Source organism: Sitodiplosis mosellana, unplaced genomic scaffold (genome assembly GCF_009176505.1).
Source record: "Sitodiplosis mosellana isolate CC-2019 unplaced genomic scaffold, AAFC_SMos_1.0 Smas_scaffold_6165, whole genome shotgun sequence".
NCBI classification, from domain to species: Eukaryota; Metazoa; Arthropoda; class Insecta; order Diptera; family Cecidomyiidae; genus Sitodiplosis; species Sitodiplosis mosellana.
Window position 1 is genome coordinate 963,204 of NW_022601406.1, and position 13,551 is coordinate 976,754.

At 37.2% G+C, this 13,551-nt stretch overlaps 1 protein-coding gene across 1 annotated transcript in view; it reads right to left on the reverse strand.

Annotated features, from left to right (window-relative positions):
- Positions 1-397: 397 nt before the first annotated feature.
- The window catches only part of LOC129574585 (neural cell adhesion molecule 1-like), an 84,458-nt gene continuing 71,304 nt past the window's right edge, over positions 398-13,551 (reverse strand). Inside the window, exons 2-12 of the mRNA XM_055456776.1 lie at positions 12,626-12,724; positions 12,412-12,450; positions 12,062-12,316; positions 11,854-11,940; positions 11,680-11,714; positions 9,604-9,754; positions 7,851-8,005; positions 7,407-7,553; positions 7,133-7,288; positions 5,815-6,103; positions 398-4,303 (exon numbers count right to left, since the gene is read on the reverse strand). Of these exons, the coding sequence (XP_055312751.1) occupies positions 4,149-4,303; positions 5,815-6,103; positions 7,133-7,288; positions 7,407-7,553; positions 7,851-8,005; positions 9,604-9,754; positions 11,680-11,714; positions 11,854-11,940; positions 12,062-12,316; positions 12,412-12,450; positions 12,626-12,724 (1,568 nt within the window). The 3' untranslated portion in view covers positions 398-4,148. The remainder of the gene's footprint in view (positions 4,304-5,814; positions 6,104-7,132; positions 7,289-7,406; positions 7,554-7,850; positions 8,006-9,603; positions 9,755-11,679; positions 11,715-11,853; positions 11,941-12,061; positions 12,317-12,411; positions 12,451-12,625; positions 12,725-13,551) is intronic.

The window sequence follows — 13,551 nt, forward strand, 5'->3', positions numbered from 1 at the left end:
AAGTCTTTCGATAGCAAAACATGTAAGCATACTGAATAATGGTCACAAGGAACAAATCACAAACTGAATCACTGTCGAATTGTGCATTGTTTGACGAATCTTGGCAATGATTCATTGTGGCTTTGGCAATGAATCACCATCGTGATGGCTATACTTCTTTTGTGTGTGAGTTTTTGTTGTTTGTTTTGTTGCACATTTTTGTTTTCGTCAATCTTTTTCTTCGCCAGTTGGCTGACTCTTGGTATTCTGGTTTGCCCCTTGCTAAAAATTAAGATAGAATTCCACGTGGTTAGAGAGACACATACACAAATACACATTGTGTATGTGTTGATACTTATCCTGGTATTGTTGTGTAGCAGCCATCGTCATGCTTTCATTAAAAATCATTGGTGAATCGTCTGTTTTTGCTGCTTTTTTTGTTGTTGTTGTCTTTATTTCATTAAACTTTTATTTAGGACAAATTGTACGATTAGGTCGAGTTTGTAGACATGTTCTCGACAAATTTTACTATTTTTTTTTCTTTGTTCTCTTTGGTTTTTGCGAGATGTTTGTTCTCTCATATATCGTGTTGTGTGTGTTTTTTTTTTTTAAATATTCAGTTTCTGTTCTGTTCTGTTAATGTTACGTAGCTTCGGAAGAAAATATCTTTCAAATGCGATTTAAAGTACTCCATTTCAGAATGCGAAGTCATCGTTCAGCACACAAGTAACGCACACACACACACATACGGGTAAAAAGCGATTTGAAGAAAACTACAGAATGGGCAGAAAGTGAGGAACTGCAACTTGGATCAATAAAGAGCGAAATGTGTGAGCGAAATGGGTGAGTGTTCGTATGTGTGTGTGTGTGTGTGTGTCTATTTTGTGGAGCAAACGGGCAATGATTTTAGCGGAACTGGCGACTACTTACACCGAAAACAACTTTTGTTTCACTTTAAAGTGGTTTTTGTGGTTTAAAAAAAAGCTGGAAAACTTTTTTTTCTGCTTCTTCTTCTGGTTCTTCTTCGAAAATGTTGTACATTCAGATCGCATTTGGTTGCTACTGCAACTGGATTGCGGCAGCAACACTTTCAACAAAAATGCATTTTTGATAAATACAATTAAGTCCTAATCAATAAAGTTATTATTTCTTATCCATAACTTTGGTTCGCATCTGCTGGTTTTTGGTTGTGTGTGTGTTTTATTTTGTCATCATCTTCTTCTTCTTAAAATTTGAGTGTAGTATTTACTTAAATCTTAAATTGTAATTACGAATAATCATGAAATTTAGCAGCTGGCCGAAATTGTTGACGAGTGAATGAGTTAGAGTCAGTGAGCGGTCCAGTTACTCAGTGTGTCAGTTGATCGCTACGAAGTGCGCTCCAAAATTCGAAAGAAGAGCACACATACACATTTACTCCCCCCTTCTCACACTCCACTCGGCCTCGTCAAGCCAGCTGATAAACTTAATGTCTATACCATTTTGTAATGAAAACTTGATAATTGTGCCATTTTTATGGGATTACGCTAATAAATTTTTTTTATATCAACTTAAGTCAAACAATTTTCCGTTGGTTAGAGTGTTTTTGTTTATGTGTGTGTTTGTTTTTTTTGTTCTTTTGCTCCCGTCACATCAATTCTATGGCATTTAGTTTGTTGTTGTTTTTTTCTGGTATAATTTCGTTTTATTTAAAATATGCTGTGATTTGTTTTTGTTGTTTTTTTTTGCTTAGCTGTTTTCGGTCTCATGTTGTTGGTTCGTTATCTCCAAAACAGAAGGGAGAAGAAACACCGAAACGACGAGTATGCGATAAAAACTTGTTGATATTGATGTGTAGTAGATTACGAGCGAAAGAGGGTTTTCGGTTGAGTTTTATGGCGCGCTCGCGCTCGCGAGTGAAATGCCGACAAAACATTTTTTCCCCGTTTTTAGTATGATGTGGTCATTATAATGCTTGAATGTGTATTTGTGGGTGTGGGTGTGTCTATCAAAGAATTGATTTGGTGACATTTTTTTTTTTTTTTGCTAAACAAACATAACTTATAGAACCGTATGACTTCCAAAACTTGTCACAGTGTAACTTTTCTTGTTTCCACCTCCTCTTCCTCCTCCGCGTCCTTATCATCAGGCAGAGATGCACAGAGAGAATCTTGACTTGAGCGTACCTTTTCTCGTTCTCTTTCGTAATCAAGAAATTTCGATGCAAATCTTAATTAAATTTTGGAAACATTTACCAAACATTTTCACTCTCCCTCAAGGATATTCGATAAATAACTATATATATTCGTTCAAATTGTATGAAAATTTTCTGTCTCTTTCTTTCTTTTGGGAAATGAAACAAAACTAATTTCATTTTACATTAATTGCTTTTCTTTTGATAATAAAAAATAGTAAATCGATGCATACCAAGTGCCTAATATTGAACGATTCAAAATAATTTGTTGTTTTTTTTTCTCTTTTTAAATGTGTGTAATATAAATGTAAATCTCTGTCACATTTTCAATCTGGTTTGTTCAAAGAAAGGTGAGAGTTCTTTAAATACTTTCAAATTTTTTTAGTAGCAAAAATGAAAAGAAAAGACTGACGTGCATTTAACGTATGCAGAAAAAAGAAACATTAGCACTGACATTTATATATATATAAACTTAATAGTCGTTAGAAATTGCGTAAGAAATGTTTCCCACTGCCGATGAACATTCGACTACAAAATTATACGCAAGTTTTTAAGACCAAGTTTATGGCCGAATAGTTTCAGTTCATTAAGATCTATCACATGGTTGTGAAACTGTGAAAAAGCTTATTCAAAATGTTCTTCAGAGCATACACACCCAATCCCATTCCTTGAAATCTAGCAAACTTTTTCATGATCTTCGAAAACTGTCAACTGCTGGACACACAGGGAGAAAAGTTGTGCCAAAGTGTATGTTTTGGTCAAAATTCCCCAGGTAGAGCGGTTCGTTGAATTGAAATAGTTTCTATTTTTGGTGGGAAGCAAAGCAGTTTTCAGTTCAATTGCACTTTGCTACTTGTCCAATATTCATGGGCAGAAAACCGAAACAGTTTGTACGCAAAAGCGACCTATCATATAGCCTAAATCAAAATATACATTTTTGTGTGAAGTCTTAGCTAATTTAAGTGGCGACTAGTCAGAAAAAAAATTATCTTCATTTCTTTTAAATATCGATTAAAGATAGCAAATTTCAAATTGTCTTTGCGATCCCTCTATAGTTTTCTCTTTGCACTCCTGGGACCTCTGGCTCCAATATGCTTCGTTTGTGTTTCATGTTTTTTTCTTCGTAGGCGCACCCGGAAAATGCACAGGCACACACAGCAACCAAGTTGGCCAAAGATTGTTTGATGTTGTTTCATCCACAGGACATTGCTAGCTTCTACCTTTGAGTATTTTCAATGTGCTTCAATCTAAATTTTATACAAAATTCTCTTCACCATCCCTCTCTTCAAATCCTCCATCAGCCAAAAATATGACCTTTTCCGTTCTCGCTCTCTCTCTCTCTCTCTCTCTCTCTCTCTCTCTCTCTCATTTTTTTCAGCTACACAAAAATCAAAGTTTAACTCTAAATTATAGTTACTTTGTTGATTATATTTAGTGGAATCCTGGTTGAATTTATGTGTGCACTCTGTTTGGGCTCCTCTTGTATGTCGCTTTGTATATGTTTGTGTTTGTGTGTGTGTTTTTTTTTTGGTTGTTTGCAAACAGGAAAAATGTCAAGTGGGTTGCTTCGGTTCTCTTCAAGCTTCGTTTTCATTTATTTCGATACAAATGTGTGTTGTGATGAGTAAAGCATACATATATGGCTGATTTAAAACCATTTTTTTTGTTCTTGTTGCGGACATAAAACAATAAAGCGCACTAAATATTAAATCTTCGTTTAGTTGATTTTCCTTTTTGTCGTTCATAAAGTAAAAGAATGCCAGTGTCTAAAGTGCTTTGTATCGAAATAAATTCTGCAGAACAGACGACCAATTTTTCTTTTGCTTCTTTCATTCCTGTGTGCAAACAGTTTTTTTTCTTTTCACATGATGGCATCCATTCAACTTGATTTTTTTTTCATCTCTTTGCTCATTTCTTCCTTCTGTGTCTCCACTCTATCTCTCTCTCTCAGCGAAATTTATACAACTCTAAGATTTATGAAAATTAGTTAAATGGATCATAAGCAGAGTGCTATGCTCAAAACGCATATGAAAATGGAGAATTTTTTGGTCAACGATTTGACTATTACTGATGAACGGCTGTGGGCATCTTTATCAAATACACCGGCAGTCTTAGCTACGGCTGGCTGTGCAGATGGTTCCATTTCCAAGTCTATGTATGTTTCAAAATAGATACAGAGGAGACAGAAAAAAAGTAACGTACAATTTAGGTAAATTATGTGAAATGAATGTCATAACTTAAGAAAAAGGCTTAAATAAATAACGGGAATAAAAAACGTGCAGACATACACACATACACATAAGAAGAAAAAAAAAGTGTCGAACGAAGTGAATCGTCTCGATTTAGTCGAAATATTGTCGTCGAACATATCGACCGGAGGAATGAACAAGTTACAATTTATTTCGCCGACGATTCGAATGGCACTTTGTGCCTAACCAAAATGTGATTAACATCGTGTCATAACTTTGGAAAATAAACTTATGCTTTGCACCACACTCCAAAAGTCCAACTCACACATACATACCAATATTGTAAACCTTACTAATAACGAAGCAAAAAAAGACACACGAAGAACGACAGTAGACGAGTTACGTTTTCCCAGAGATAAAATCCCAGGAAAGCAATAAGAAGCCGGACACTAATTTCATGTTAAATCCATTATGAGCATATAAAATGCACTTTTTCCTCCTTGCTTTATACGATTATACCGAAAAAAAAGGAAAACACGATATGAAATTATTTATTCACAAACCAAATAAAACCGGAGGAGGATAAATGAAATCCTCAGAATCAAAATGATCGAGCGATTTTTTTTTATTATGCGGAATTTTCGCCTTCGCTTCTACAAAGAAGTCATTTTCTAGAATTAAACGAAGTTTTTATTAAAGAAATCAAATAAAATGTTTCATCTACCTTGATTTCAAATGAGAATGAATTCTGAGAATTTGAAAAAAAAAACATTTTCAAAATATAATTTTCTGACAAAGTTCCCGTGGATACTGTAAAAAAACGTTAGTTTTCCTTGCTTTCCATCAAATCTACTTCTATTTTTAACACAAGTTTCGCGCACACAAAGCAATCTATGTTGAATTATTCGAAACATTTTCCCTGTTGCTTTCTCCGAAATCCTAATCTGCTTTGTTCTGAGTATGCCCAAAACGGCAAGGAATCACAAACTGAATTCGACGATAGAGAGAAATAGCATTAAAAAAAACTCGCTACAAATGCAAAAGGAAATAACATTCAGCATTTACGATTTCAGCATCTCATGTGCATGTATCATACATTTCGACATTTGCCGTTTGGAAAATGGAGAGAAAGTTTCTGTGTCGGGTGCTGTTTTTCTCTCTCTCATTCGCGCACTGCGTTAATGGGTTGCACACAGTTTGCAAAAAATATTTTTGCTTGCAAAACATGTGTACGTATTCTATGATTTTTTTTTTGGAGAACAGTTTCTGTTGAACACTAGCAACGAGCATTGCGTACCTTTTTCTTTGTGTGTATGTGTGTAGGTGCGTCATATATGCACAAAAAAAAGAAATAATCGAAAAAGCATAAGGCAAACAGCAAATAATAGCAAGTAAAAAGGAGAAGTCAAAGAGGAGAGAATTTTTTTTCTTCAAAATAATAATCGAGATATAAAATGGTTGAAGCAATCTTACCTTCCGCTCGTGTTGAAAAATGAAAAATGCTCGAAAGTTTGTTCCAGCCATGATCGTTGCGTGCTTGTACCCGTGCCTCATAGTTTGATGATGGTGCTAGACTTTTAATTAGGTATGACATTCTGTGACGTGAATTGTGGTTATTTGTCATGTGTTGATACGGATGAATTGGTTGATTACTATACTGATGATGCATTTGCGGAATAACAATATTTTCCCATTCAGCGGCGTGACGCTCGTATACGCCATGAAATTGTGACGTTGATAGAAAATTATTGTGATTGTTTGGCTGAAAATGAACGAGAGAGAGAGAGAATGTATGAGAAATAACAGCGACTACGACAGCAGCAGCAGCAGCAGGAATAACAACAAAAAAAACAGCAGCAGTAGCAGAAATCATGAAGTGAAAGAGAGAAATAATAACGCATAAAAAGTGCGCATATTAGAGAGAATCATCCTCGGTAGATAAACAAATTTACAGTTTGCAGTTTGCTGGAACCAAAGGGGGAGGACTAGAGAAAGAGCACTCGAGTGGCACACGGGCCGGTTGATGGAGGGGATGGGATAAAAAGTGCCACAAGCAACATTGAATGCAATGTGCATCTTGTGTCCTCTTTTGTCGACATCGTCGTCGTCGTCGTCAATGCCATCACCACCACCACCACCGTTTTGCACGCTTTTCATTTGCGTTAGCGACGTTTGTTTTCCGGTTTTTTGTCTTAATTTGTGTTCATTATGCAGAAATTAGTAAATGGAATCAAAAAACGTGTGTGTGTATGTGACTGTTACTGTCTGCATGAAAAACTAAATTGAAAAAGGGTGTTTTGGATAATTGAAATCACACATAGAGAGATACTCACATACACAAATGTGTATGCAACACACGACAGCGACAACGACAACGACGAATTGTGAAATGGAGAAAATGGTGAAAATGTGGTCAAATAAAAGTTATTTGTTGTTTACATGGAAATTTATTTTTATTTATCACATGTCACACCATTTGTTGATTTCAAAGTGGCAAAAAACCGGCCCTGTTGTTGTCGTTGTCGTCATCGTCGTCGACTCGACGCGTACGAGAATAGTTTTGTGAACAACAATAATAATAACCAGAACAGAAAAAAAATGAGCGGGAGAACGAGAAGCTTGTTAGCCGAATGGTGTGTCATGAATGGAAACGGGTTCGTTGAGCGTAGTGTGTATGTGATAAATCAGAGATATACACACACACAGACACATGGAGAGGGAAGAGTCGAGAGCTTCGAGTATTTACAGAGAGAAGATGAACAAAAAAGAAACAAAGAATAGGGATACATACGTATTTTTCGTAGTGGATGACATCGTTGTTACTGGTTGGATTCACATTTCCGTTGGCTGTCTGCTTTCGGTAGAACAATCGATATTCGAGAATTGGTGCATAACTCTGCACCACCCACGTTATATTGTATTGATCACGATGATTGCTGAGTGTTGGCTGTAAAATTAAACGATACATTCGTCATCATCAAACATCATTGATTCTCTTTTGTCTTTTGCATTTCGGCAAAATAGAATTATTGGCAAAAAAACAATCGACATTTATATGTACTAACCGAATCAAATGTGCAAACCGATGGAATTCCGCTGAGAGTGAGTGATGCACGATCCTTGCCCAAGTTATTCGATGCTTGGCACGTATAATTTCCCAAATCGTTGTAGGTGACATTTCGAATGGTGAGCGTGTGTCGATTGCCGCGACTCTGTAAATCAACGATTCGATTCGATAATTTTCGAAATGAATGATTCAACAATGACCGACATACGGACGAGATGGAATACACCATCACGTTGCCGCAGTCGATGCCACTGTCCGCTGCTGACAAACAAAATGCCCACCACTTTTAACAATCTGACTTTTAATCCCATTGTTGGATTATCAAATATGGTCAACATTTTGTTCATCAACCAGCTCTAAAATATTACTGAACCGAACAAAACCGTTCGTTTGTTTGTTCGAGCATTCTGGTGTATACACCCATGTATAGTGTATTTCGTACCTGTTGTGAGAGCTGTTCGGTTGTTCCAATTTGAGTGGTTTCCTTGTACCAAATGACATGAGCTTGTGGTTCAGCGTGTACGACACAAATCAATTGAGCCTCATGCCCAACACCAGTGTGCACAAATGGACGCTCGACTTCAATTTCCGGCGCATCTATAAATAATAGCATAAGAAATTAAATCTCATCGCATCAAATGTATCATACTTCCGACGTATTTTATTTGGAGGAATGCTGGAGGCTCTCAATGAGGGTGCGTGTGTGTATGTGTGCTATGTCGGTCGATTGGTCGATCTGTACACAATACGCACACTTTCTAGCCTATAATCAATTGATATTTCGATTCAATTCGATTTCAATACACATTGGCTATTCGCACCATTCCCTGCCCCCCCCCCAATTCTAAACAAATAATTCACGCTTCATGGCCATAATGCCGTGATTATTTCATGAGTTTTTGAACGATTAATGAACATCGACTGGACACAACCGGGCCCATTTTATCATCCAACGCATTAAAATACCATAATTGGAGCACTTTCGATGGGTTGCACATTGAACAATGCACAACTGACACACAACTGACACACAAACACATACTCATTCTCGCATACGCACACACGCACACAACAAGCGCACCTGCATCATCGGAGCTCGACTCTGGTGACGGTAATCTATGAAATTATGCCACACGAGGTTAAGTGCGAGATAATCACATGTAAATCCAGGAGAATAGGCGTGTCACATGTAGATAATATGCATCATACATTGTTCTATGTTCGGCACTAAGCAAGAGTGAGTGAGTGAGCAAAAGAGCCCGGGTTGTTTACGAAAGTGATAAAGTGAATTGTTTTATCGTTTAATAACCTGTTCACTCGTCCCAAAATTCACTTTCGTTTCACTTGAATATGGTCGCTTTTATTTATGATGAAAATTCAATTTTCGAAACAAAATTTTAACGCCAACATTGTCAAAGAGTCTCCATAATTAGATTGTGCATTTTTGGAACACCAATCAATATACACCGCCGCCGGTATTGCATCTTCAATGCAAAAAACCACTTTTCAAAATGTGTCAGTTAGAAAATGTCAAGCATATATGCAAAATTAATGGAAGCCTTGATTGCTTCGTGGATATTATTGCATTTGCTCGAGAGGGAGAGAGAGAAAGGGAGTGTTTAAGTATTCATTGGCTTTTATTGTCGGAAATTCGATGCTGCTGCTGCAGAAGCAATCTAACAAGCCAAGCAATCAACACACAAACGTAAACTAAAAATACGAAATGACAAAAAACTGCAATAAAAATGCACTATCATTGTTATTGGTGCCGTTGAAAAACAATGAACTTACGAGAGCGTTGTGTGAGTATGTGTGCAACTGGTGTCATAAAGTATGTCGAATGCTCAAAACATGAAAAAGCTTTTTTTTCAAAAGCCACACACACGCTAATTGCACATCGAATAACAAACATCGAGAAATTCCTTTCAATTTCTGTTCGGATTTAATTTGTGTGGAAAGTCAAAAAAAAAAAAACATCCAGCCATCCAGTCAACAAAATTCAAAGGCAATTCATCTTTATGAGGATTCAATTTGATTTTATATAACATTTAAATTAAATTGAATCCGATTTTTTGTGCTCTGATTTTCGAATATTTTCATATGTTTTTTTTTCCATGCAAAATATTAAAAGCATTATTTTTCTGCCGCAGCCAATCAATTTGCATGCGTTTGTTGTTTAATTGAGCGATACTTACATAAAACGTTGACAAAAATATCACGACCATCGGGTTGACCAACTCGATTATCGGCCGTGCATCGGTAATGTCCAACGGTGTGTCGATCTGCGTGCATCATCTCTAGAATGTTGTTGGTCGAGTTTGGCTCACCGTTTGGCAGCACATTATTCTGTTGAAACCAAACAAAATCGTATTGAGAAGAAAGAAAAAAACGGGAAGAAGAAGCGAAATGGGAAAATGTTCCCGTTAGAAAATTGTTGTCATAGTGATGGATTGTATATTAGGCAGTCAAATGCTACGACGAACGATGCGAAAAACAAACAAGAGTCGTGTGCTTTTTAATTTCATGATTGAAACGAAACGATGTCTTGCAATTACTTTAATGGGCGCAGAGCAAACCCGATTCGGCAAACATCGTTATTTTGTTTGTGCAGCCTGGTGAACCTCGAGGTTTTTGGCCAAAATGCAAAAATACAATAGCCTCTAAACGAATGTAAACGAATGGGGAACGTATGAACGAACGAACGAACGTAAGGGAATAGAGATCATATTCGATATTCAACCTCAATAGCTATGGATAATATAAGCTGTCGCTGCCTGCTGCTACTGTGGCATTTCTCATTTCAGGTGCTTATAATTCAGTGGCTGATTCAGTGAAGAAATTACATTTTGCAGAACGAAATTACCAGTCCAACCGCATCAAAGCCAATGTAAATAATGAAGCGAATCAGAAAATTAGCGGTGACAGTCACTGTTTGATTGCCGTGAAGCAATGGAATGCAAAAGCTCTCCCATTCATCTATTTTCTCTCTGTCGTTCTGTCTCTGTTTCACTATTGCACACACACACAAGCCCCAAGTCAAGCGGCAACACTGAAGCAAATGCGACAGCAAACGGGAGCGAGGAGATCGTGAGAAGAGAAAGGGATATAGAACTAGAGGAAGAAAATAATAACAATATGTACATTGTACACACATATTTTGATGTATGAAAATTTATTCTGATTATATGCAACGTTCACTCGATCATGTTCATTCGCCTCCTTATTCATCGGCTTTGGGTTTTTGTGGCCGGGCTTTCGATTGTGCGCGCTTGTTGTTGTTGTTGGTGTTGTTGTTATTGCGCTCTGGCTGTTGTCATTATCGTCACCATCGTGAAATGTCGTAGCACATTTTGGCCGTCGATTCCACGGCATGACTGGAAGGAAAACAAGAGCGAACGGGTGAGCGACAGAGAGAGAGAGGAAGGGAAAAAGAGAGAAAGCCGTTCCATTTCACTATGCCATTAGAATCTATGTTATTTGGGTATACATACATCAATACGGAAAGCGCTTATCTATTATGAATGGGTATGAAAAAAAATAGACAAGCAAACAGTAAACAGGAAGGAAATTCGAAGAAAAAAGGATTCAAGTGAAAAAGGCACACAGAGATTGGAGCACAGTCAAACGGAACAGATTAAAACAATAAAAAAAAAGAGATATAGCAAGAGGCACCAACCGAATGGGTGGGTGCGGGACGCGTGAGCGAACGAACGAACGAACGCCAAACAAATAACCATGCCACACAAAACGACGACCGACTCAGAGGGAGAGAGAGTGAATGTAAAATTATACTGAAATTTTTGAAATGTGTTCTGCCGGCAGTGTTTGATTCGTTTCCTCAAACGCCGCCGCCGTCGTCGTCGACGTCGATATATGTAAACGAATGGGCGAGTGAGTGAGCAACTGAGCACCCGTGCATTGTTTTGCGTCGTTCAGGCGCACATATAACAACATGTCTCGATAAAAATTAATGAACGAAATACACCTTCGACTGATTGCGACCGACTGACAAATGAATGTATGCAAATTAAATACCAAGATTTGTTTGTTTAATATTCAAATATGTGTGTGTGTGTTGAAGGGAGACACATGGGAGGCGACCTGAATTCCATAATCTTTGTGTTGTTTCCATCGGCAAAGTTTTGCGAAATTGTGAATTCAGCAGTTCGTATTTCGCACCCAATTTCGAAGAAGGCCGACGCAGAGAGAGATAAAGACACCAAACTCTTGTTCGTTCGCAAAAAATGTTTTAATTTCAATTTGATACTCACTTTGCGAGTCCAATACACCTTTGGCAAAGGGTTTCCTAATTCACGATTTTTTTTTGGGAGTAAAATATGTGGGATGTCATTAGTTTAATTCGATATTTTGTCGAAAAGATGTTGAAATTTGATCAAGAACTCTACAAAATGCCTAGAGCTAACTAGAAAAAGCGACCAACTTACCACTTGCACGGCATTCCAGTTTAATTGATGCACCTTTCGGAACATCCACACGGGTTGATGGTGCGACATAATCGATTTTTGGTGGCACTGTAACGAGGAACATGTACATTTTCATTTAAATGTCCATTAACTTGAGCTCTGCGAAGAGCCAACGACACAGGAAGAACACACAAATGCCCGAAAGATGGTTTGCCAACAAACAACTTACCCAAAACCTCTAAGCTGTGAACAATTTCCTTGGGTACGATGGATCCAATTTGGCAAGCATAGTCACCGGCATCGGTCATCCGCACATTTTGAATCTCCAAATTGTAGCTGTTTGAATGCGATGCACGGGCTGATGTATCGATGATCCCTTGCTGCGGTGGCATCAACCGAATGCGCGGATTACTCGTTACCTTAACATCGCCAGCCGTTAGCACAGCGATTCCATGCTTCCAAGCAAGCACATGACCCGTGTGCTCTGTAATGAACAATGACAATATAAACTTTTGTGTTAAACGGATGGCGGTGATGACAACGGAATGGTCTAATACCAGGTTTGCACTTAATCCTTACCTGTTTCGTTGATTTTACACGGCAACACAACAGTCGAACCTAGATAGAATTATTAGATAGCAATAAAAGAATATGGAATATTGTACATAGTTTTTTTTTAAACCAAAAATACAATTGAAATCGTAATCATTAAATTCATCTGTTCGCTTTGTTAATATTGTATCATTTACAATCGTATAACAGATAGTCAATTTGGAAGAAAGACTCTACTCACCGATGGCAATGCTGTACTTTTGGCCGATGGTTAAAAATCCTGGCGAATGATTGTCTTCATCGAAAAAGTTCTCTTGATATCGTGGTGACGCTATCGCACCTGAAAGGAAGAACAGAAAACAAGTGTTATATAATCAATGCATTAACATTTCGGTAACCTGTCAAATGTGATGTGGAGAAAAATGGACCAAATGGACACATTGAATCGAAAATAGTTTTTTTTTTTGGAATTGTTATCAGTGTGCCAACGATGTAGGGCCAACGCAAAACCATACTACCAATTACATTTCGGTCAATACCATTCGAAGATAAAAAGAAAGGAAAAAAAACAAGCAGCCAACGCAGTGAATATTCGATGATGCGATAAATCATATTTATTATCGAAATAGAGAGGGAGAGCGAGAAAAGAAGAAAGCTAAAAAGGGGCGCCTGAACCGGAAAAAAACACAAATCAATGGGATTGGAAATGGGGATAAGTAGAAGAGAAAACAAGACCGCAGAACTTCGCTTTGCTCCGCTCAGCGTTCTTGAGTTTTCAGTTACTTAATCTATTTTGTTGTTTCACAACAAACTATTTTTTGGCGCACTACATGAAATGTATTTCATCAAAGTAACTTTGAAGTAATATAATTATTTGCAAACTGAATTACAAGATCTTGGTTTTATTTCTTTTTTGAAATATACTGCCTTTGGTTTAAATTAAATAAATAATATGAGCATAGAATCTAAAATCACTTTAATTCTGTTCAAGACACAGAAAATATTATACGAAAAATTAATGTAATTTTTAAACAACATTTGATAATAAAAATTTGATTGGCGCTTTGAGATATTATGCACTTATTTGTCGTCAGTGCACCTGTTTTAAATTTAATAAAAAATATGAGCATAAAATTCAAAATCACCATAATTTGTTTCATCACTCAA